Source organism: Zosterops lateralis (genome assembly GCF_965231275.1).
Source record: "Zosterops lateralis genome assembly, chromosome: 17".
Lineage (NCBI taxonomy): Eukaryota > Metazoa > Chordata > Aves > Passeriformes > Zosteropidae > Zosterops > Zosterops lateralis.
The window spans coordinates 6906893-6933060 of record NC_139777.1 but is presented as its reverse complement, the minus strand read 5'-3'; the positions used below and the strand labels follow the sequence as shown (position 1 = coordinate 6933060).

The 26168-nt window shown below is 45.5% G+C and overlaps 1 protein-coding gene across 17 annotated transcripts in view; it reads right to left on the bottom strand.

Annotated features, from left to right (window-relative positions):
* Positions 1-26168, bottom strand: part of FBRSL1 (fibrosin like 1) — a 505935-nt gene that overhangs the window by 30286 nt on the left and 449481 nt on the right. For all 17 annotated transcript variants that reach the window (XM_083874230.1, XM_083874222.1, XM_083874217.1 and 14 more), the window contains one exon: positions 24459-24504. In XM_083874230.1, the coding sequence (XP_083730356.1) occupies positions 24459-24504 (46 nt within the window). The remainder of the gene's footprint in view (positions 1-24458; positions 24505-26168) is intronic.

Genomic DNA, 26168 nt, shown 5'->3' with positions numbered 1-26168 from the left:
ATTAAACCTGAACGCATGTCAGTTCAGCTTGTCCCTTCACAGGAAATCTGACATTTGTAATGATTCATGTTCCAGCCATGCTACGGGAAGGCTGGATCACATCTGCCACTCTCTACCGTGCAGAGCGCTACCCCTTTTGAGCATGCCAACTTTTGTTTATTTTCTAACCAAACACCTTGGACTTCTTCCATTGAGAGGTTTTCTTAAATGAACAGAGAGTGAAACATGTCTTGATCTCACAGGGATGAATGATGACTGAATGTAAGAGACAGGGAAGAAAAGGCTGAAACTGCTCTAACAAGAAAAAAACCCCAACAACCTGGGATTAGTAATTCTTGCCTCCCTGATCGACTGATTTGCTCATTTGGAGTGTTGCAAAATGTTAACCTCCCTAAGTCTTGGGCTACATCCAATTCCAACTTCAACCGGTAAAGAAGAAAACTTAATTTTTAAAAGCACAGAGAGCTTTAGCTCCTGCTGTGTAAATCTGTAGAAACTGGAGGTGAAGTTTAAGGGAAACCCCAAAGTCAACAACAGCTTAAATTACTGTATAAAACGTGCTTCAGGAAGAGTTACCCGAAGCTGAGAGACCATCAGCCAAGACCCCATCTGAAAGTTTCCTGAAATCTGAATCTGTGACTGGAATAACTGTGCACTGCCCATCCCCAAGGCTGCACAGGGTGTCATGCCTGCCAGTGTGTAACTACACGGCATTGCAGGCTAAGCACAATACAGAAAGTCCCAGACACAAATTAAACCTTTCTGTTACAGGAATTTGCTTTCAAGCTGATTAAGAGTAGCTCAAGTGCAAGGGATTAAACATGTAAAGGCTGCTTTGAGAACTCCAATAAGCAGTTACTGTGTTATACAAACAGTACTTAGGGCAACAGCAGTTCCAGCCCTGCCTCTTGCTCTTTGCAAGCTGCTGGTTGCTGCTGAAAGGGGACTGTCAACACACGTACAATGTGATTGGAAATAATCTAATCTTGCTTGCACGCCTTTCCTTTGTCTCTTGAAAAAAAGAAAAGTGGAGTCATTCAGACGTCTTTCTGCAGCCTCCCTCTGCAGTCTCCCTTGTTGCATTCAAACAGCAAGGGTGATGGGGTGATGTGAGAAAGAAATTCCTCTCCTACATCCATCAATGACATCTTTACCAATGGCAATTTCCCAAGAAACACAACAACCACCATCTGCAGCCCATCTATCCGCCCTGTACATATCCTTGAAAACAGACACAGGCCAGACTGGCTGTGGGGAACCCTGCTCCATATTCCAGCAAGAAATGCTACAAAAGCACCACCACAGGAATTATACATGGCAAGAAGCTGAGAATTTCAGAGCAAATTGATGAGTCCCAGAGAAGAGTTTTGAAGCATTAGCAAGGGGAACGAGTAAAGAAGAACAGGACTTTACAGTAGTAGGTCAAAACAAAAAAATAACTAAATGAACCTCAGTAAACACTTCGTGGTTTGGTTTTTTTGTTTGTTTTTTCAATTTTATTCTAAATTGAACTTTTAGACTGCTGCATAATGTATTGTGGGTATGGAACATATCATAAGCAGAAGAGAGAATAAAGCATTTTGTATTGACAGCGATAACATTGATGCTGGTAGAGTGCTTACAAGTGAAAATCAATATTTAAGTGCTAATTCTTTATCCCTAGATGGCTTTTGCTTTTATATAAATGGCTTTTTCATTGCATTTTAGGAGAGGAGCACTACTTAAGACTATAAGTGATTAGGCTGTTTGCAAAGGTAAGGCAAGCAGAGCTACAGCACAGAAGGTCCCCAACAAAGGGGGCACGGAGTTCCTCGACCTATTTTAATGCAAATCAGCTCAAGATAGGACATAAAGACGTGGGACTTGCACATAACAACTGTCTGGAAGGGTCCATGGTGTGCAACACGATGATTTTTAGCATTACTGAGAAGCAAAGGCCACGTTTCCACCACGACAGCAGTACGACACATTAGGCTGTGTCAAAACAATGTTCTCCTGTGCCACGGGCTCCTCTGAATATCATGGGCTTCTGGTGGATTTTCCACAAAAATTTACAGTGTTTTCTCACAGGGAAAAGTAAAGTGTGTGTGAGCACACACCCTTGTGCCTGGCTCTGAACCCGTGTGCTGAGGAGCCGGCCTTTGTTCCCGGAGCAGCTCCCACAGCCCATTCCCAAGACCAAGTGGGAAGCTGCTTCCCAGCCCGGCCTGGACTCGTCCCCTATCACTCAGTTCATTTGTACAGAGCTGTCTGTCAAGTCACATCGCCCCGCCGCAATCTGAAACACCCTCCCAACAGCTGCCACTATCAATTACTCTCCCAGGCAGCCCTGACTATCAGGAAGAGAACTGGAGCGAGCACTTGCCAGTTTTAATAAACTGTGTTGCCCAAGTCATTTAACCTGCTAGATTGCTGTATGCTGGGGCTGTAACAAGCCTTCAGCTTTTCAACCTAGAAGAAAGCAACAGTGGCAAAAAGCTGTCAGCTTGGTCCTCAGAATTAACTTCCAAGGATGTCTTCCCCCATCCTCCCACCCCAAGCGCCCAAGTTTAAAAACTGAAATATCTTCAAGTCATTTTCATAATGTCACGACACGGAAAGCAGCACTCATTTTTATCACAGAGCCAGCAACTCCCAAGAAAGAAGGGCTGACGTGCTCCATGATTTCCATGTTGGAGCACACCTGGGCAGAGAGTTCCTCTCTCCTGCACACGCAAGGACACATCCTGTGGGCACTCCCCAGAGCCAGCCCTGGCCAGGCATGGCTCACCACTACTCTGGTAATGCCATCACTAGGATTAATTTGAATATAGGAATCTGCTGTCCACCAGAAAGCTTACTGGACTCTACAAGCCAAGAAGAAAAGTCAAACACACTACACTGAATGTTCTCCTCAGCCAGCTCTGTAGATAAGAGCCGTTGTTGAGAAAGCTTGAAGCACAGAAAGGTTTCACCCCCTCGTGCAGAAACTGAGGAGCAACAGCAATAGATCTACGGACTTGATGCCTATTTGCTGCTCTATGGTTCATTAATGGGATGTTTTATTCCTAGAGATCTGGGAGCTTTCCATGCTCTATCGAGGCATGTTAGCTGTAAGCATGCATGATGACACACCAAAGCTGCAGGAGCTGAATGAAAATGGGTGCCAAACACAAGGATTGGGGCCACAGCATAAAGAAGAAGGATCACCATTCAAATCCCCCCAAAGTAAGTCACACTGCATTTTCCTAGCAATGCTGCTTCTGGCAGTATCTCAATGCAAAGCTGGAACTGGATTTGCAGCTAAATCACCTACTGTGGATGCTGGCGTTGTAATGAGATTGAAAGTTTCATACAGGCTTTTTAATCCAGGGCTATAATGCTGGATCAAATGGGTTAAATCTCTTCAGCACTGCTCCTAAGCAGATGCTGAATGCCTACAAACCAGTGACATAGGAGCCACTCTGCTCCCCTGGCCAGAAAACATTACTAAAGCTTCTTGTAGTTGTATACTGAAGGGGTATTTGTCTTGTTCTGTTTTTTTAACGCATGATGGCCTCTACTACACCTAATCTGACTGACAGAAAAGCAACAAGGTAAAATAAGTTATTTAGAAAGACACTCCTCCAATATGAAAGCAAGCAAGCACACATCCTCAACTCCAGCTGTAAGCTTTTAAACAGACAGAACTGTTATAAACCACGGATCTTTTGATTTTAATTAGGCAAACAAGGGCAAATAATAAACCATCAACTACTACATTACCAGAGAAAATGTACTACTTTTGCTGTTTGAAATCCATATTGATTCCCATCTAGCCTGCGAGTGAGTTATTAATCACTCCAATTAAATCATGAACACAGGTCTTTACACTGAAATTGAACCCCCACCAATAGATCGATAACTCAAACCTCCAAGAGCAATTACTGCTCAGCATAATAGAGTAGCTTGTAACACAGAGCTTCATGCAGACCACAATTCTCTCTGTCATATCCTTCACAGGCAGTGCAAACAAACTGGGAAAAGAAAGATTTTATAACTATTATTTTCAAAATAAACAGACATCTGCTTAGAGTTACCTAATCTCTCACATCACAGAGGCAGATCTGCCAAGGTCACATTGGAGACATGATTACATTTTTTCACAATTTGTTATTCTAGCAAAGCCCTGATAAGATTGAACTATTGAAGTTCACACTCTGGTTTAATTTCAAGAGGTTAAATGCCAAATCCTTTTCTTATTGCTACAAGGAAGGGATCTGCCAGGCTGCATAATACCCTGTGTGGGCTAAGACAACAATTTTGTTTCATCTGCACAGTCTTATGAAGGTTTTGATTCTTTTTTTTAAATGACATTAGAGCTCCAAACTCCCAAAGAATGATTTAAAGTAAAATCAGAAAGTGAGACTGTTCCGGAGGAGCGGGAATGACCTTTCGGATCTTCCAGCCTGGAGAAGTTAAGTCAACGTCTGGCTGAGAAAGCACACTTGCTAACCAAAACCAGAAAAAGGCAAGAAAGAACATTCTGAAACACCAGATCATCTCTGCTGGGAACAGATGACTGCCCTAACCAGCCAAGTGTATGCAGGGTCACAGAAATCCCCATCTCTGCCTTGGAAGACAGTTGTCCTGATGCCAGGAAAGAACTGCCTGTGCTCAAGCTCTTTGCTCTCTGTCCTTTCCAGGTGAGATATGTTTTTCTGAGCATCCCTGCTTCTGACAGGCTGGCCCCTTCCCACAGCCCTGGAGCCCAATCCATCATCCTTCATTAGGGCAGCTATTGGCAGCCAATTAAGTGGTGATGGAGACACCACAGAGCTAATCGGGATGAGTTCATACCTTACCCTTCAGCCTACAAGCACTGGCTCCTGCCTACCTGCTTCCCTTTGCTGCTGGCATGGAAAAATGGCACCAGATCAGGCAACACAAGAAAAGCAGCAGGCAGAGTTACTGCTGGGGTCTCACCATGGCTTCCCACCACCAGGCAGCTTTCACCAAAGGAAGGCAGGGAGATGATCCATTCCCCACTGCAGCAGAGGCAGAAAGAGCCCAAAACCCAGTTTTCTTCCTGCCCAAAGGTGGCAAACAGATCTGTTTAGAAACAGCCTCAGTAACTTGAGTGAGGCCCATATGTGATGTTGTGCCTGGAGATGTGAGAATGCAAGGTTGTGCTGCATTTCACCCTGCAGAAATGTTTTCCTTATGGGCAAACTTCAGACAGAGTCTCTGCTAAGCAGGAACCGAGAGGAGTGACCGACCATGCACAAATTAGCAAAATCCCATCTTGTTTATTTGTTATGTCCAGCCCTCACAGCTCAGTAGCTGCTGTCACATTAGTGCTAATATGCTCATAATTTGTGAAAACAACACTTGAGATCGAGTGCTTGTCAAGTGGGGCCACTGCTTTCCAACCAGCAGCTCCCCATGCATTCTCCCAGTGCCCTCCCTCTTCACTCCCCGGCACAAGGAGGCCTCTTTCAGGCAGACCCCTCTCATGGATTCAGTGACAGCAATTACTACCCTAAACCAACAGGTTCAGCTGTTATCCAATTGCCTCCATTTTACCAGCAGTTGTGAAGTAGCACTTTCCACTAACTTGGTTGAGAATGTAGGGTCAAGATGAAGAGAAACTGGAAGAATTTTCCTGCAAGTTTAAAAGCAGTAAGGCATCACTCCTCTTTGGATGGTCAGAATCCAGCTCCTGAGCTGCTGGAATGGCATCTTAAGAAAAAATTGAGATATTGAAACTAACAGACTGAATACATCCAGCAACATTTCCAGTTGCATCATGGATAATTAAAATATTTAAGGGACAAGCTGCAAGTTGTTAATCAGGGAACATTTACTTTGAATGGTGTGTGCCCTTTGGATTTGGTCCCTATGGCAACCAAAAATTCACTCCAAAAGGATGCGCTGGAAGAAGCATGTCAGGAGCTGCCTCAACATTTTAATTCACAGAGTGAGCAATGAATAAATACAGCTACTGACAGCACAGCACAGGCAAAAAACATTTGTAAACAGCATCAGGAAGTCACAGATGGCCTTTTGCTTTTTAAGATTGAAAAAGTTCACTCTCCCTTTAAACATGCCCACTTATCAAGAAAACTGGACTGTGTTGCACGTGAATCACAGTCATTAACTACTGATAACAAAAGTTCTAGAACGGAGGAGCTTTCCTTCACTTCAGCTCTCAATCCTTGATTTTTTATGATAGTGTTTCCACTCCTCACATTGGAAGGTGTTGCATCTTCTGAAAAATCTCTTCTGTCCCATATGGTTCAACAGGAACCACACTTAGAGAATGCAACAGCATCTGAGGGATGGCTTTGCAGAATGCTCGAGAAGAAAAATGTGAGGGATGATTGGTTTTTCCTTCTAAACAGGAAAGATGGTTTAGTATGCAATAAGGGAAAGAAAAGAACACTTCACTCTACTGCAGAAGGCAAACTCCTTCAGCATGATCTCAGTGTGTGAAGTGCAGCTGCAAAGCTCCTTCCAGCTTTTTCCTTTGATGAAGTGTGAATTCTTCAATGGGCAGTAGAAATTCTGGAAATATTTTAGTGCTGGATATGCTGGAGGATAATGTATGATCTGGCATCTAGTAAGACCTTAACAGAGGAACACTGTGCTGTGCATTGCAACGGAATCACACCCTATTAATGAAAAGGTACTCTTGAATCTCTTCTTGTGTGAGGGTTTATGGCTGTGGAAAAAAGTCTTATGAGGCTGGAGGGTGCAAGGCAGCAAAAACTGCTGCCATGCCAGCCTGGATGTGCAAAAAACCTGGAACAGTCACTCAGCTCTTGCAAACCCTAATGTGTGCTCTACACTCCTCTTCCCAGTGACTCCTTAGGGTCCCTTTACATCCACTGCAGTGGCCCTGCAAAGATCATCAAGCACAACAATTTCCACAAGGCTGCTGGATGGAATCTGCTGCAAGTTGTCAAGGCCATGGAAAAACCTTTGTGATTCTGACATGCATGAGACTACTCACTGTAGTGAGGGAAGTCGTTCAGGAGGGTATTCACTGCCCTACTGACTGAGGCATTTGGCTTTCTTGGTGCCTGGGGTTTGCAGGAGCCCCAGCAGCACACAGCTCTGAGCTTTCCCACTTCCCAGGCAGAGCCACAACTCTCACAATCCCCACATTACCCTCGGAGCTGGAATTGGGCAGGCACTGCCACATCTAACCTTTGTCTTGGGCAAAAAACAACTACAGGCTCAGACTTCTGCAAAGATAATCACGGGAATGGTCTGGTCTGAAACTGCTGCACATTTTCATTTCAGTATTGAGTGAAAGAAAAGAGACAAGTAAGTATGTGGGCTTAGCCTGCAGATACTTTTCCAAGACAGTAATTGCTGCATAATTCATATTCTTGTTTTTACATGTTTGCCATGTGTACCAACAATCTCACTGAAATCACTCTAAGTTTTTCCTTCAAGTCCTCTCCATGTCACAGTTTTTACAAACTGCACAAACAGAAACATGCCTAGAGTCCAGTACTAAGCAGCTACTTGGGTTTGGCAAATTCCTGTATTCCCAGATTCTTGCACATTAGGAGAGTAAAGTGGGGTCTAAGCTAATTCTTGAAGAGTTTCCACTCCACATTAGCACAGCAGACAACACCATTCCCTCCTTACATCTGTATTTCTTTTCAAGCAGTTCTCTGTAAAGTCAGAATTGAGACTTTGTATCTCTACCTGGCTCCTCATCAACTCCAGATTCCACAGGCTGGAGGAGTGCTGCCCTCTGCACGAGGGGAAGCTCAGAAATATTAAGTATTTGCAACTGACAGCAAATCTTATGACAGTAAGAAGCAATTCATAGCTTCTGTACCAAAGAGGCTCACAGGGAAGTGCAATGATGCAGTTCCTCATCTCAGCCCTTCAGCAATGGTTTGAGGTACTTTTGCTCATATTAAACTAACTAGAGATGACATCCTAGATCCTTGCAGGGAGGGGAAATGCATTTATTCTAATGGACTTCAAAATGGTTAATCAATTCAACGATTACAAATGAAATGCCTCATCTCTCAAGGGGCAGAATCCAAGGGCTGGTGCCACTGGTTTTGGTTTTGAGGACACAATCTGGTTTTATTTTTGAGGACAACACTCCGAAGTGCCAGCGGTTGGTTTCAGGGAAAACCACCTCCTCCCACATTAACATATTCATTTGCAAAATCTATCACATATGTTGTGTGCAAACTGGCTGAGAGTTGATTCAGCTCTGACAGCATGAGAGCCTCTAGCCCAAATATCTGAAAGTAATAAACCCCACACCATTCTCCTGATTCCTCATCCTAACAGAGAAGTGACCTATATTTGCTTTGCTCTGTCAGTGTTCCCAGAAGACAGAAAACAGTAGCACTGGTCCATGCTGGGGTTGTGGACCTCACAGTGGGGTAACTGCCACAAGAAAAACCACAAGCAACAGGGCTTTTGTTACAGGTTATGCTCATGGCTAATGGCAATGACTGGGCTATCACATTCTACTTTATGGTCACTCCACCAACAGGAATTAGGCCAGGAGGGACAGAGCACTCATTATTTTATATATAGAGATGGGAAGCAGGGGAAATTATGGAACAATCTCTCACAGACAGCAAGTATCTCTGTGTTTTTAAGAGGGTTCTCCTCAGCCCTTTGTTTCACAGGCAGGCTGGCTCTGAGCTGGGCTGTTCCCAACGAGCTCTCAGCCTGCCAGAGGCTCAGAGAACCTGCTTTGAATGACTATGTTTCTTCCCATGAATTTGTTAAAACCAAAGCCAGATTCCCCTTATGCTGGGTGCTGCACATTTCTGAAAAATCCTGTCCTCTTGTAAGACTGAACAGAGCCACAAGTGGCAGGAAGGAAACAAAGATATTCTCCATTATGAAAGGAGGAAAAAGACACTGAGGGAGCAGTCAGCCTCTCCGATGCCACACCACATCTCTGGGGACTAAAGCTTTGCTGCATCCACAAGATAAATCCACCTTCTCCCCCTGTTCCCACAGCAGCAGAGAACAACTCCCCAGTTACCAGTGCTAGATGCCAGTAAAGGTCTCCCTTTTCTTCCCTGTGTAAGGCATTTCCCTCCCCTTCATTTCATAAATTACCAGAACAGACATTTAAATGTTCAAGAATAATCTGAACAGAGTATTCATGCCTTGGGCATTTTCATGCTCTACAAGGAGTGAAACAAAAGGGCCTCATTTAATACCTCCCTACAGCATTCCCTATTCCTGCTCTTCCCTTGTGAATCTCTAAAGGCAAACTCTCAGTGGTTCAAGGCTCCTGAAATACCCCATCCCTCCTTTTTCCCTTTTTAAGATGAGCTTCTAAAGCAAATCTCGCTGGCTGACAGGAACAGGTGGCAGGAATCCTTCAAAGGAGAGAAAAATAATTTGTAACTAATAAAAGGAGAGGAAAAGTCCGATTCCCGTGTTTTTACTAAGCACCCTTGGGAGTCCCTGGGATGGCAGGGACGTGCTGCTGCTTTGTGTCCTCTGTGCCCCCCTGGCACCCCAGCCCTGCAGCTGCAGGACAGGCAGGATGAACGTCCTCCCTGTCCCTGCACACCCTCCTTCCTGGGATACCAAGGAGCAGGGTGGTGGCTCTGCCTGCTTTATGGGGGATTTCAGGAACACTGCATCAGTTCCAGAGCCTGATGGGACAGGCTAAGGGCTGAGCCTGCCTTCTGCCCTGGATTTTGAGATCTAGCTTTACAAAACCAGGAAAAGCCTCTATCCTTTTCAAACGTGTAGAAACCATACAATGTTTGAACAAAGTTTTGTGGTAGATCAAAAAGCCAGACCTGCAAAATGCTCCTTGGGGCTTTGCTTTTATTCTTTAGCAAAACCCCTCTACATTAACTTTCTGATCTTCAGCCTTGGAGAGAAACATCACAATACACTGAGGTGAACAATATACCTTAATCTCTTGCCTTATACTTGACAGGTAAAGAAGTCTAACTTGGAAAGGACCCCCAGGACATGGTTGGCAAAGGCTGGGCTTGCTGTGTGGCACTTGGAGACAGCAACTCTCCTGGAAAGAACTGCAGCCTCGGGACAGCAGCTCGCTCCCCACCTCCCCTCTCCAGCCCTGCCATCCGCCTTTCTTCTTCCCTTATTGTCAAAACTGATGAAGGGAGAGGCGACAAGCTGGAAAGGCATGGCCAAGACTCCAGAGAGAGCATTCAAAGCACCCCTGCTGTGCTCCAAAGTGCTGTTATGGCTGCTCCCTGTGTGCAGGGAATTAGGATATGGTCTCCAATCCAGCTACAAGCAAAGAAGGCAGAGGAACAGATGTGCTTTCTGTAGAGACCTCAGGTACTGCTTCTTTCCTGCATTTGCTGGCAAGCATAAGGTACAAAACCATCCATTACCAGGAGCAAATGTTGGAATCCAGGTTTATCTGGATGTGATCTAAGGGATACTTCACTATGATGTGGCCAGTGCAGTTGTTTGTTCAAGAGTTAAAAGGAAGGGATATTTCCTCCTATGGAGGAGGATCAGGAAATTAAACCTGGACTTGACTTAGCTCTTCCTCCTTTCTCATATGGGTTTCTCTCCACAAAGAGGGAGTGGCAGTGGTTTGAATGTTCTCCAAATGTGATATCCCTTTCCTCCACAAGAAATTTATAGAGAAAAAGGTCTGAAGTCCTTACAGTCTTCTACAGATATGCCACAATCAGAAGCTCTGGGCTTCTCCCTTTATCTTTGGTTCTCCACACCAAGTTTGCCTGCTCACAGCCTGAAGTTATGCTCACCCCACCCCATGCACTGCACATACATTTGGTGAAACTCCATCACTGACCAGCTTTTCAGCAGCCAGCCCCACACCAGTGCCAGAAAGTCTATTTAGTTTGTAAGACTACAAAACCCAACACACTCCTTTACACAGCCTGGAACAGCGCTGCAGTATTTACATCCCTTCCAAAGAACCACAGAAACATTCATCACTGTACGGTCACGCTCTACTTGTCACACACCAGCACTGGCATCCTGGAGAGGACTGTACTACAAACAAGGGCCCACCTCAAGTACCTTCGGGGTATTCAGCATGTTGTGGCTGCACTGAATTGGTTTCTGACCAGAAAAGACAACATTTTCTTCAATCACCCTGTAGAAATGTTTTCCTTATGGGCAAACTTCAGAAATCTCCACCGCCCGATACCGAGGTTGGTTTTTCTAAGAGCTAAGGATCGTAAAGTAGCCACGTGTTTAAACAAGAGGTCATTATCCACCAGCTCCAGGGTTCAGTGCAAGCTTCTAAGCAAGGAGCAATTTGAAAATAGAGCTGTTAAAGCACTAACAGTAATTTAGTGTAATTTAAGTTTCTGTTTTACTGATTTTTCTGGCTAAGATTCATAGTGCTATCAAATTAGCATCTGGTTATCTTGTTGAGGGGAGTAAAGTCAATAGTCTAACAGGCCCATTTTGCTTCTCTTTACTGCTGCAATTGTGTGACTTCATCGATACTAAGACCTGAAGACGAAGGACACAAGGACAATGTCCTATGGCAGATGCCAAGCTCCTGTTTTGTGTGTCATATAGCACAGTCCAACATACGAGATTTCAAACACAGCAATCAGAAGAAACTATTTCTACCCAAGATGCCACAGTAGGAAAGTTTTAACACTAAACTTATTAGTTACCATCCAATTATTGGAAGTGAGATTTTTCCAAGGCATGAAGTCAGCAAGAGATTGAGAGTTTGACCCAAACCTTTAAAAGCTTTGTAGCAGTTCACCTGCACCAAAACCTGGAAGCACTTCAGGACCAACAACAATAGCATATAACATTTGTTATTTAAGCAAACGTGCTCCCCTAACTCTTCGCAGAGAAATCTGCTTTACCCAGTACCAACCTCCTCAGTCTCTCCAGCTTCATTCTACACAGTGTGGTAAGAAGAGAAGCTCCTCCACACCCTTTCTTCCTCTCCCTCTCCTCCACCTCTGGACAGCACATCATTTTCAGCCTTGGTTTGTTCTGCCCTCAGCGTTCCACATCGCCAGACTGGTCAAACCCACAGATGGAAGGAAAGATGCCTTTCCAAGCCCACCTCTGGAAAGACGCAGCTGTGGTAGGAAAAGCCCTGCAAGCTCCCCTTGTTCCCTTTGAAACCCGAGGAGAACAGATGAGCAGCACATTTGAAATTAATTACAGCAAAACCTACTGCATTGTTCTCTCCTCCCCTTCCTTTTCCCCTGACCCCCTCATCGAAGAGCTTTCACTGGAACCTCTGTGGTGTGTATATTTTCCTAGAGTTGCCAGGGCCAAAATGGTACAGCTGAGACATTCACAGAAGTCAAAGAAAGTGCAGGCCCAAGTCAGTGCACAGGGGTACAATAGTTCCTTAAGAGCGAGCGTCGCCCCCGCCGCCCCCCCTCTCCTCCCAAACCTTCCGTCTCTAATGAACCTTTGGTGTCTGTCCACAAAAAACAAACATCAATCAGGCAACAGGCTGTTCCTTTTCCCCTGTTGCTAGTCTGAAATAACAGGCATCCCCCGCTGGGCTGGGAACGCCACTTCCCTCTCCAGCACACATACGGGATAATAAGGGGGAGGCGAAGGAGGGAGGAAAACCCGCTCCGAGGTGCCAGAATACACAGCGAGACGTGCCTTTCAGAGCCAGAGAAAACTTGGGAACACAACAGCTTTTGATTCCTCCTGCCCCACTGGGTACGTTAATTATTTAATAGTTGGCTTGTGAATTGGTGGTGGTGGTGGTGGTAGAAACATGGTGGAAGGGAAATCGGGCTTTTCCCCCCCGCCCCTAGTCCCCTTCTTGTGCTGGCAGAATTGTGTGTGCACACACGTGTGTGTGTGTGTGAGGCTTTGGGCACGACTGGCAGCCTCCTCTGCACCCTGTCCTCTCTCCCCACCCACACAAGACCCTCCTTGTTGGCCTGTGACCACAGTGGCCATAGACAGCATGGGACAGCATCTGGATCAAATGATGCTCGAGGCAAAGAAACCCCGTCTGCTCTCCCTTTGGAGGCAGATATTTTTCACGTATTATGCTTGGGGGAAGGGCACTTCAAAGTTTATATTGGATTTTGACAGAGTTGGAAATGGAGCTGCAAATCAAACAGAGATCAGCTTATGATTTGCAACCAGGGCTTTCTAGGTGTCTGAAGCAACACTTTGGAAGGAGCATAGGGAAAAGGAGAATGTAACTACATCTCATTTGGATGGAGAGGATTCACAGATGTTAGGAATATTTTTGATCAACAGCTTTCCTGGCACCGATTGTGGTGGAATCCACAACCTTGACGGCTAGCTGAGTAAGAAAGTGCTGGCAAGCTCCTGACTGCATGCAGGCAATTTGCAATGCTGCCAGTCAATATTTCAGTGAAAACAAAATTGCAGGGATCATATTAAAAGAGAGGAAAACAGAAAATAAACCAAAACAAAATCCAGCCTTTCCTTTTAAGAGAAACTCTGATACAAACTGATGGGAAAGTCCCTTCCAAAACAAAATGCAGTCTTTGTTTGTTTAAAATTAACACGCTGTGATGGGAGCCCTGCCGTGAGCATGCAAAGGCAAGTCTGCCAGCAGCAACAGAAGCAGACACAGCAAGAAGTGGCTTTACACAGGGACACCTGGGTGGCATGTTTAGTACAGGCCTGCAGGAAATTATGCAGAAAGAGGTTTATAGTTGTGTCCATTTGGTGGAGGAAATGTATGCAGCAGGCAGGGGTCTGAGCCAAAAACCTAGACCCAATTCTCTTCAATCTTTGGGAGGAGAGAATTGATGAGAGAAAAGCAAAGAGCTTCTCTGGCAGTGTTTTCAAACTCTGGCTCTTCATGCAGCCATGCTGGCCTGTTAGTATGAAGCAATGGTATTACTGGGAGAGACTGCAAGCAGTGTAGCCTGGGCAGCATCTCTCACTGGACCAGCCTTGAGAGGACTGACACGGGCTCTTGGGTGCATCCAAACTCCTGGTACAGCTCACAGACCATCTGGAGTATCTTCAGAGGGCTCTCAATTACTCTCACCTGCATGGTTGGCAAAAGGGTGCTCTGCTGCTCACAACCACTGAGTCAGGCCCTTTTCTGCCCTGGCCTCAGAACCAAGCCTGGCTGACTGTGCTGCCAGTCAGTGGGGAGTCCCCAGATGTCTGCTGAAAACAGCTTTACAGCACATACTGCTAGAATGACATAAAGAGCCCAGAGACTGGCCTGTGCCACAAAAATATTTCAGGCCAAAAGGTACATTATGCTCAGAGAACATTTCTGTTGATACAATGAAAGGCATAAAACAATCTGCTCCACTTTGGTTGCTAAATTGATCAGTATAGAATGTAATGAATATGTACTAGTTGTTAGTTGCATGTTTTTTAGCTCAGTTTCAAAGACTGGTTCAATAACAAAAATAATGACATGCTCACTATTGTATAAACATTCAATGCTCACACTGTAAATTTCTCCCTCCAGCCATTAGGCCTGTATTAAATCAGGTTGTCTCTGCAGAGCTTGCACTGTGAGCACCTCTCTGTGCCCAGAGAAGGCCAGCCATGTACTAAAGCAAGTGGCTGGGGACAGCTCAGCTGTTTGGAAGCCAAATCACATAATACTGAGAAACATTAAAATGTTGTCTGCTACATCAACAAGGCTGGCCCTTTTCTGCCACCCTGCTTTGCACAGAGCTTCCCAGGGAGCAGGTACTGGCTTTGCAAACTCTTTGGTGATGCTGCCTGGTCCTGCACTTCCCAAGATGTCCCAAGGACAAGGACTCACGGGACTGAAGGGACAAACTCTTCTTCCACAGGTTTCACAGTACGGGACACAGAGTGTTCAGACAGATCTCTCCCAAAACTGGATTGTCAATAAATATGGAAATACAGAACCAACTTAGCAGACACCAGCAGCAGATGCAGGTTCATAGATGTCTGCTTATTACCAAGCCTCACTCCAGCTGAGACTTAAATAGCCTCCTTTATGCACAACGGGAGAGGGAGCGGAACTGAAGGAAACTGGCAATTACACAATTTTATTTCCCTCCTAGCCCGTTCCATGTGCATCAGGTGGCTCTGCACTCACACACCAAAGGTGCTTGTGAGCACTAAGTGAAGCACAAAGCCAGCCTGATGCTCTGCTTCCACTGGGAGGAAGTTTCAGTGTGCTTTTCTGGATGTGGTGCAAAAGCACAGTGGACGCATTATTTTGCATTATTTTGCAAGCACCACGAGTGCCTGAGACACAGGGACTTCCAGGCTTCACTGTGTCTTTTTCGAGGCTGCAACCTCTCTTGAACATGATGGTGCTCAGAAACAGATGCCAGTCTACATTTAACACCACACCAGGATTTATCTGTATAGATGCATCTGCAATATTCTTCCTCACCTTATTCACAAACAAACTTGCACTTTCTAAAATCTCCACCCTAACTCCAGCGGGGTTGACTGGCAAAGCACCTACCACCCCTTAGTGCTTGATGAGGTACTTGGGTGCCATCAGGCTCTCCCAGCTTTGCCACTCGAATATATCTCCAACAGGGCAAAATGTTAATGTCCACTGCATTGGAGAGAGATCTGGAACTCTGACTATTCCCTTACGGATAAGCCTTTAAGAATTTATTAGTGATGAAACCAGTATGTTTCTTCAGAAACTTAATAGGGTTCCATAAAATTACTTCAATAACTTTAAAAATTTAATGGTGAACAAGAACCTTTCCACAGGCTTTTTGAACTGTCCGACAGAATCCCAGAGTGGGGATATAATTCTGCAATAAATTTTGCAGGATGGTTAAAAAAATATAAAAAGATTTTAATTTCCTATTACCTCCTGCAAGTCTTTGCCATCAATTTAAAGCAACTACATGAACTAAAAGCACTGTAGTCACTTTTCTGTCCCAGCGATTTACAAGAAAATATTTACTGTTTGGGGAAAAAAAAAAACCCCACAAACTAGAACAAGTATCCTTTTCAGGAACACAGACATGCAAACAAACACTCTGCCAAGTCCTGCTCTTATACACTGGTGTAAACCCAAATAAATACAGGGAAGTCAATGGAGTCAGTATGGCTTTACCTGGCTGAACCGAGGCCGGGAGCCGGGGCCGAGTGCCCGGAGCAGCAGAGATGGAAGGAAAGCCTCATGCCGTGAGTCCCCAGGCAGCTTGGCAGCAACATTAACAGGCTCCACGGGGAATGTGTTCAGCCCTTGTTAGCAGGAAGGATGGCCAGCGAAGCACGGAGGTGAGGGAAGCAGCGAGCACATGCGTGCGCGGCTCACACGGTTATTAAAGAAGAAAACGGCAGCAACCCCATGGCTGAGAGCAAGCCCAGGACCTGGCCTCCCTCCTCCCCTCCCACAGGACAGGAACACAGAGCTCCATCCCTCACAGCACTGATTTCAAATGGAGGTAATACAGAAAAAAAAAAAAAACAAGCCCAAACCAGAAACAGCATGAACTGCTACAGGCTGATGGGGACAGCAGGGTCCTGTCATCAGCCCCAGCCCTGCCCCAGGAGGAAGGCCCCAGTCTCCAGAGGGGCAGGGAGAGGAGCAGGAGCAGCAGCCACATGCTGACAGCATCCTCTGTTCCTCAAGTCTCTTGCTGGGACTTACAGACCTCGCCAGCGCTGCACACAAAAGAGTAGCCAGATCCATTTGCAATTAAACAGCAGGCCCTGGTCTCATTGATCACTCCCACTGATTGCCCAGAAGGAAACACCAGCTGACCCGGGGTCAGACCCAGCTCCCCCCGCAGCAGCACTGCCTGCTCAGATCCCTTGTGGATGGCCAGGCTGCCCTGCTCTGTGCCGGTGACCTGCCCTGGGAGGGGCGGCTGTGTCTGCAGGAGTCCCTAATGGGCTATTACAGAGCCCAGCACAGCTGCCCATGGGGACCCTGTCAAACGGCTCCACTGACACAGAAACACAGCTCAGGGTGGAGAGCAGCTCGGAAAGGGGCACTGGAGAGCTGGGAAAACCAGCACAAGCCTGGGCTGAGCAGAGTCTCGGGCTGGGGAGAACAAGGAGTCTCCCTTGCAAGGAGCAAGGCTGATTTAAATCCCAGGGATGTGGTGGGCACAGCTCAGACCAGACACCTCCCCTCATCCTGCACTGCTCGTCCACTGGAAGAGGGAATCAGGTTTATATCCAGCGTTTAATTTTGTCAGAAACTGAAGCTTTACAAAATCTTCCATGAATAAAACATGTCTCTGAGGTATTTTAAAAGCAGAATTGAGAAGACCCAACAGTTTCGTGGGGGTTGCAACTGCTGCTGGTAACATCACCACCCTACAGCATCATTCTGTGCTGAGATGCATCCAGGGACTGCAGCTGGAGACAGCACTGAGATTTTACCCGTTGGCTTTTGCTACTTGAGAGTAAAGAAAAACAAACTATAAACAAGGAGTAAGAGATGGTATCTTTCAAACGTCCTTTAAAAGCCTAGGCAATGTAAACTACTATATGCACTTGGAAGGAATTTCTACTTTTTTCTTCTGATTTACAGTTTGATGACCCTTTTATCTACTTTTACATGAACTGAGAAAAGCTAGAATGTGCCTACTCAATCAATATGAGTTTGTGCTGGCCCGTTCAGGATATATAATATTTTGCTTTTATAGTTTATTTTAAATAAAAAATATAATTAAAGTAAATAAACCACCCACTTCATAACATTTATACAACGAAGACTTTATTTATTTTATTTACGTTTTGGTGGGCAAGGCACAGCATGCTGTTAGCTTTCTGTGATACTTAACAAAGCCACATTTGAAATTTAAAATCTTTAAGGAAATGAACAAATTCTGTGGAGGAAGGGCAGTTGAGCAAAGAGACTTCTTACATTACCCTAGATAATTGTGCATATATATGTTTCTGTGAGTCCCTCTCTACTCCAAAAACATATCCATGACTTGGAAGCTTTAAATCAAAAAGCAATTTCAGTCTGTAATTCTCAAATAAATAATTAAACACATTTTATCTCCAACAGTATTGCTTCTATTCATTCTAATCCCACTGACAGGAATGCAGCAACATACCCCACATCCTTAAACTAACAAAACAAAACACAAGATACCAACCAGAAGGCCTGGAAATGTTTATAATTCAACTTTTCAACTCTCCTGGCTGCAGCCTGAAGCTACAAAGAAAGCTCTATGCTGGCTCAGTGGAAGGGGAGAAGCCCGGAGATGGCTGTGCAAACCATATGGCCACTGGTGCAAGCAAACCCTGCTGGCCTGCACGAGGCAGCTCTCGCTCTGGGAGGCACACAACACTCAGTTTGTGTCAAAGTTAATAAATTATCCACTTTTGCAGTCTGAGTTTTACCAAACTAACCGGACAGTGTGGTTACGGTGAACGGTCTCTTGCTTGTCCATCATAATTTCACAGACAGCTGCTGCAGATAGGGATGGCTATAGCCTGGACTAATAAATACATACAGAACAGCTAATGGGGGAGACAGAGAGTGCATTCCCACTCCCAAAGAGAAGGCTGAACTTTCCAGAGCGTAGCCTGCAAAAACAGAAAACTACAATACTAAAAGACTGCACTTACTGCACTATTTTCTGTGTTTAGTTTTGGTTTGAAATATGGGTAACTGGCTTAGGTAACTTGGGTGATTATCTTGATTACCACCCATGCCTTTTGAAAATCTAAGTCCTCCTTCTCAGACCACTGTATAATTATGTCTATACATCTGCAAGAAAGCTAATTCACTCATCTTGGTAGTGGCAAAATTAGATAGAACTTTTCAGAAAGAGGATGCTGGGATGGGCTCTGGATTTATCATTAAACTCAGGGTATCCAGTATTGCCAACCCCAGAAGCATTTACAAACCACAAACTATCTTTAAAACAAGGTTGAAACTCAAGTATTTGGGCTTCTTTATGACTGCCTGCTGGCTCTGAAGCACAGAAGAATCAAAAGTTCTAGGCTCTTTTCCGTAGTCAGGAAGACTAAAGTCTTGCCTAAATAATGAAATTAAATCTTAGATTTTCGTACAATCCTCTGAGGGCCTGGATTTCATGAAAAACAGAGTTGTTGTAAGCTTGTGATAAAATCACCAGAGATGCAGCACGGGGAGCAGAGCAGCTGCAGAGCATCCTGAGCACTGTATAAATCATAGTAATATGGTTGCTATCTAAATAAATGCATTACTTAATTTATTTATTATTACAGATGCTGCTGTGGAAATTTTTGCATGCCTGTAATCATGGTGGACTCTTGTCCAAAGGTTCAGCTGTAAATTATCATCCCCCTCAAGCTCCCTGGCTGTGCAGGTAATCAAGCACAAGATGGTGACCTCATCAAAATGTAACCAGAACATAGGGATAAAACTGAGATCAAGAGACAGGATGCAGCTCAGATCCCACTGTGGACCCCACACAAGAAAACTGGGAAAATTTATGACATCTCTCCTGACCTCCATTCATGTAAAACACAGCTAATTGCCTGACCGGTACAGTGAGACTTGTTTGCTCTGCCTCTGCAGACCTTCAGTGATGAAAAAAGCTTTATCTCCTGGCACAGTAAGGTAAAGCCCTGAACGAGAGGTGGACTTGATTACAGGAGATGCTGTCCCAGCCCAGACAGGGAGTCTCTGACCCTGACAAATGGAGACAGAGTTCTGGGGGACAAGACCAAGGCACACAGGCAGCAAGGCAAGCCCGGGAGACACCGGGCTCCTGATTCCCCTGTCAGTGCTGAGCATCCTTTGAGCTGTGCTGCTGCTGCAAACCTGTGCCAAGCACAGTATTCTGGGCTCAGCTGCATTCAGGTTGTTTTCTGCTTCACTGGGCACTCACAGGTTCCTCCTGGAGAGCTGACTTGGTGCTCTCCCATCCTGCCCCTGCCCCTCCTTTGCCCTCTCACCCCATCTCACAGTAATAACCATCCGTTTTTAACAGCATGTCCTACACCGGAGGTTTTGTAGTTCCAGCTTTTAAAATGATTTAGTGTGACAGTTTAGTGCTGAATTAAAGAAAAAAAAAAAAAAGAATAAGAAAAAGGAAGAGAAGAGGCAGAGAGAAAAAGAGAGACAGTCCCCTTAAGGCAACAACATTATGGAGCAGTGATCTCAGAGGAACAAGGGTTCTTCTCTGGTTCAGATGTGCTTGTCAGAGCTCAGTGTCGTCTCTGAACAAGAAATCTCTCTTGCTGGCCCAAGGCACAGTTTTGTGGTCAAGAGGACAGAAAATAAAGGGAGGGAACTTCAAAGAAGCATAAGCTGCATTAGCCCGTTGGGGCGGGTGGCTGCGGCACATCCCATGGCTGACAATTATGACCTGCATGCCGAGAAAGCTTGCCTCCCTCTTGTCAGAGGGATAAGACACAGGCTGTGAGCTTTAGAGCTTTGAGGATGTGTACAGTTCATGATGAAAGATAGCACTTCAAAGCCCTCTGCCTAGAAACCCAGGGAGAAGTAAGAGCAGAGGGTAAGCAATCTTTTTTCCTGGGGGGGTGCATATGCGGGGGAAGGATAAGACTTACTTTCACTGTCATTTATTATTGCCATGAAAATGAAGCCTTGCACTGTTTATGGAATCTCTCATTAAAAGGATCTCTTGATAAATCGCTTGACAAACATTCATTAATTAAGTCTCTGAGCGCACTTGGCTGACAAGCATTAGTCTTCATTTTGCAGGAGGGGGAAATTGAGGCATGGAGCTCAGCGAGCCCCCAACAGCCAGAGCAGGGCTGGGTCCTGGCCAGCCCCTCTGTGCCACCAGACAGATGGATTACACTGCTCCCTCCGTGCCCAGCTTGATTCTGATCCAAAGATAGGAGCAACATACTGTCTTCAACAGACTTCAAAGCTCTTTTTCCCCTCATTGCTGCTCAGTGCCTCACAGGGCTGCAGGGCAGACAGGGCTGTGCAGGTCTGGCTCCTCCATGGGCTTCTCATGCCCTGGGGGCTCCTGGACACCTCTTTCAGCTCACAGGCACCTCCCCACCCACAGCATGCCTGAGGTTATGAATGGAGAAATGCTGGCTGCTGCCCAGGCTCCACTTTTTGATGGAGGTTTTCCTCCCTGGGGACACTGACCTATCAAACCAAGCAAGAGAAACAGCTCCTTTAAGACATCCATGTCACACCCTCACTGCCACAGTGGCCTTGGGTTCAAACACTGGGAACTCAGCAGTTCACTTGAGCTGCAGCTGCAAGACTACTGTGGTACAAAAGGCACCACCTCTCCTGCTTCCCCTGGCATATAGCAGCTCTGGAGCAAGGACTGGTATAAGAAAGCTCAACCACCTCCAGCCAGACCCACGAGGGAAGCCTGCAGCTGGAGGGAGCCAGCAGTGAGGACCCAATGCTCAAGTCCAGAAAATACAAACTATCCTACACCACACACTTCAAAATATGATCACAGCTGGCAGAAGGAGGTCCTTGCAGTGACTTATGGGTGTCTTAAGTCCCTCACTCTCACCTCCTCAGCCTCACAAGTCATCTGCCTTCCTATCCCTGACTGCCACCCCTCTGCCTCATGCTCCTACCTGGAGACAGAGTGACAGATTTGGCTTTCACCTATGCTTCCCCTGCCTTTTGCTGGTGCTTGCCCTTCAGAAAAAGGAAAGGCTGGCTGGCAGATTCCTGTGAGAAAGGAGCTGCATGAGAGAGCAAACAGACCTTTATTATTTGTTTATTGATTTATTCTCCAGGAGGATGTAACACCCGGCCCTCGGCAGCAAATGCCCTTGTAACTCTGCACTGCAGTGACAAGTTGGCCAAACAAATGCCTTTCAGCGTCAGAAAACAAAGACTGTCAGCAGAGCAGATCAGGGCTTCTCTGCTCTTACTTTTAATTACTATTTCCTCACACAGAGGATTTAATCTCCTCTTCTGCTGGAAGCTCAAAGTGCCCCATTCAGCCTATTTCACAGCTGTGACTACTGAGGTCACCCCGGGTCAGGACACCTCTCTCTGCAGCATAATAGTGACTGGTCCCCGAAGTGGACATCCACGCCGTGCATCTGCTGCTGCAGATGAACTGGTGTCAGGAGGAGGAGCACGGCCACCATGGCGGCCCCACCGGGGAGGGGGCAAAGGCAAACGTTACCCAGAGAGCCCCAGACAAAAGATGCTCCTCCGGCCTTTTGTGGAGCTCTCAAACGCGGTCAAAGGTTACATTTTACAGCTGTTCCAGCCTCCAATAAGCGTAACCCGCCTATCTTAATACTTAATTGCATTGCTAAGCTGCTGATAAACTAGGACGGCATAAAACAAATACACAGGGCCAAACACATCCCCAGGGAGAGTTTGTGGGAACAGAGGGAGTTGCACCAAACAATGAACTGGGAACACGGGGAGTTGCAGCAGACAATAAATCCCCTTTATGCATTTTAGAAGCCTGGTTACCTTCTATAAAAGCTGCAGCATAGATGCTGCACATTCGCTAGCTAATATCTCTCCAAAAAGGCCGCCAGTGTTTACAAAAGAAGGGCACAGAGCAAATGCCCACGGGAGAGGACGAGCACGCGCCGCACCATGCGTGTGCCCATCAGGAAACTGTGTTGAGCTAATCCCCTCCCCACAGAGCCACCACGGCTCCAGCCCTGGAGAACACGGCCTTAAATCAACGCTCTTATCTCACAAAAGGAATTTAAGTGCAACGCTTTGAAAGTCACTTTCTCCCGGCCATATGGCATCCTCGAGCCTGGTCGTGTAAGAGCGGCGTTCATTTGCATGTGCAAGAGACAAATCTGGCTCATGCGTTGCGGGAGTGATAACAGGGCGAGGGGTAAAATTTAGCACTGTTTGGGTTTCTGCACAAAATCTCTGCCGAGGCGAATTTCTCTCACCTCTCAAGCCAAGTGCCAAACGCTGAGGTAGCCCCAGGAGAGCTTGTCCTCCATGCCATAAGCGAGGTGCATCGGTACAGGGCCAGGGTAAAAGAGAAGTCTGAGACAAAACCCATGATCTGAACCCAAAGCTGGCAATGTCTACACCCACATTAAAGCAAACAGGAACAGGCTGAAATTACAGCGATATAAACAGCACTGAACACAAACTTCAAGACAGCAAATTCACAGGCATTCGCACATTTAACTTCCTGATAGGGAGGTATTTTGAAAACCCATGTTGCTGAGCTGCTCCATGATACGAAGGGGTGGGGGATCTTGAGCTTCAGCACAAGGAGGAGCCAACAAAGCTGCTAACGCTTCAACATAAGCCTCTCCAGCAGGTCTCTGTGCCAGGCATTATGCAGGATGGCAGGATTTTTGTTTTGCCGAGGCAGTGCCGTATGGGCAATCTGGTTCGCCTTATCAGCGAGCCAAGTGAGAGAAGAGAAATGTTCTTCCCCACCATTTGTTTAAATTTCCCTCGTTCCCCCAGATAAAGCTGCATACTTTTGTAAAAATATCTACAAATGTAATAACATAATGGGCTTGTCATCGGTTTCCACATTTGGCATTGAAAATCTGCAAAGCTTGGAAAGAAAGAGAATTCCTAACTGTTACTGCTGCTGAAGAGCCCTGCTAAAAACTGGGCCTGGATCCAGGTGATGGAGCACACAACCACCAAAACGCCTTTCCATGTCCAGCACCTACTCCTACACAACTGCAAATTGTTCCTTTCTTGGCCCCACTGAAATAATGCAAGAAGGTTATTTCATCACTTCTTTTTGATGGGCCTCATCTCCCCTCTTTGGGGTATTTGCATGCCCCTAATATCCACTATTGCTGTGAATTGATTTTATTTTGCAGCTCAATGCAGAAGACGCTACAGACAACCACAAGCCCTGGCAATTAATTTGGAGCCACACAAACCTCCTTGCACAGCAAAGTGGAACACTCCCAACACGATGCTTTCCACCATGTACCACAGTTTGCCCTCTCCAAGGCTGTTTCTTTGCCATTTCTGCCCAGCATCCATCTCAGTGAGATTATCCCTGGGAACACATGAAAGCAGAGCAGCCTGGTTTTATGGCTGTGCCGAGCTCTCAGAGGAGGGCTTGGTGCATTTAGAGATCCGTGGCTGTGCCCCCCAAGGGGATGTGGAACGAGGCAGTCTCTTAGCAACACCCAGTGCCTATCACAGGTAACTGTCATTAACAGCAGCAGTGGGGCTGCGCCGTGCCGAGCACCCTCCACCGTGTCCTGGAGAACCCAGATGTGCAGGCACAAATGCTCCACGGGCACTGGCAGGGGAGGGATGTGCAAGCCCTTGTCAGCATGACACAGACAGCACTGAAATACTGATTTGCTCAAGAGAAATGAGGATTTGATTGTATTAGAGGGAGAAGCATATCCCCTACAGTAAGGACTGACTTCTCCTTTGTCAGTAATCCCTCTCTCCAAGACACTTAATACAAATCTTACTGGAAGGGAAGAAGTCCCACCCCACATTGAGACAATGCAGCTCTAAATTTTAACTTAAATCATCACAAGCCTGTAAAGCTGATCTTTAAGGCAATGTGTGTGGCCAAGCTACAGGCTCTGGCAAAATTGATGTCCTGCTATTCGTGTGATACGGCTTCACACCCCAAATCACTTGCTGTAAGATAAGGAAAGCATTTCTCCAGATCACTTACCTTTATTTGCTGCAGGAGAGAACAGCTTCTCAGAGCCTACAGAAGCCTGAAAAAGGAAGAGAAAGAGAGGGTGAATAATCCTGAAGGAGAAATTCGGAAGGCTTGCTCACAAAAACACAGCTCATAAAACAAGTGGGTTATCTGGAGACCTGCAGTTGCGCATTGCACCTGGAGGGTGCAATGTTGTGCCATTAAAGAACGAGCATGCATCCTGAGGAGATGAAAGCCAAGCAAGAGGACTGTCCTGATCTCACCCAACTATATCCTCCTGTCTCGTTTATTTAGGCAGCCATGCAATGCACAGCTATTTTATCCATGAGTCCTCATATAAAAACAAAACCAGTGAAACTGCTATCAAGCTGAAGGAAAAGAAAAAAAAAACCAAAACAAACCAAAACACATTTCAAAGGCTCTCTCACTGAAAATAAGCTCAGTTCTTGCTGAACATGCAAAATGTAATTTGTGTATTGGAAACACAAGTTGCAACTGAACACATCTGTATGAAGGAGGGTGTTGTTTAATATTATGCCAAATGATAGGTACATGCTGCTATGCACTTAGTTGAGTATGAAATAAAACGACTTCCTCTTGGAAGAAGCCCGTATCCTTGCAGACTGGGTTGTACTATGCTGTCTGAACTCCACAGCAGTGTATTTGTGCTCCTCACAGCTCTGGGAAATAGTTAAAGAAATCCAATTAACCTAAACCTTGTAAACAGCTTCATGATAATCAGGGTCACTGGGTTACAGACAAGATGATAACGACAGACAGGGAAAAAAGTCCATTCATCGTAAATAAAGCTTTTATGAGTTAATTTGATGGCTTCCTTTCCTCCCCCCACTGATATCAAACAGTCAACCGATTTCAGCATAAGCTTTTCCTCCTCGCTATCTGATAAAATAGCAAGCAGCCTCTCCATAATCAAAGCTGGTCTGGGAGCAGGAGCACGATCAACATTACTACCATCTATAAGAAAGTATCATCAACGTGTTTGCACTGACTGCTGCATGAATAAAATGGGGTGAAATACGAAGCTGACGAGCAAAAGATACTGAAAGTGAAAAAAGCCTTTTTCCCCTGGCTCTGCTTTAAAAACAATTAATTAATTCAACACATGGCTGAACTAAGTTGATTTTATTTTTGATGTTATTGATTTTATTCTAAGGTGCCTTGGGAGATTTGCATGATAAAGAGCACTACAAATTGTATTACACTGCTATATATTTTAAATGACGACTCAGAAGGAAAAAAACAAATAGTAAAATGCAAGAAGTTCTGCATGATATAGTAAGAAGCAAGAGTGATCCATTAATGTTACTTCTAAAAAAAGTGGCACTGCAAGCACTGAATGTCTTACTTAATGCAAATGTATAAAAAAGAGAGGGAAAACAACATGAAAAATAGATTGAGGCTGAGACACATAAGAAAAAAATTCTGAATTATGTCCACGACAAAGCTGCACGTGTAGCTGTGGCATGTATGATCATTACACAGCTCAGCAAAAAAGATCCTAAAATTTTGGGAAAATCAGTTACCTGCACGATCCCTTCACTGCATGGATTAAAAAGAGGAAGAACCAGGATTAAACAACGTTTTGCCTAGGCTGGTTTGCAAAGAAAGTGTAACAGCGTCACACAGCAGCAACAACAGTGGTGCATAAAATGTTTGACAGCCAACTCTGAATTTACAACCCGTTGTTAGGAGATTTTT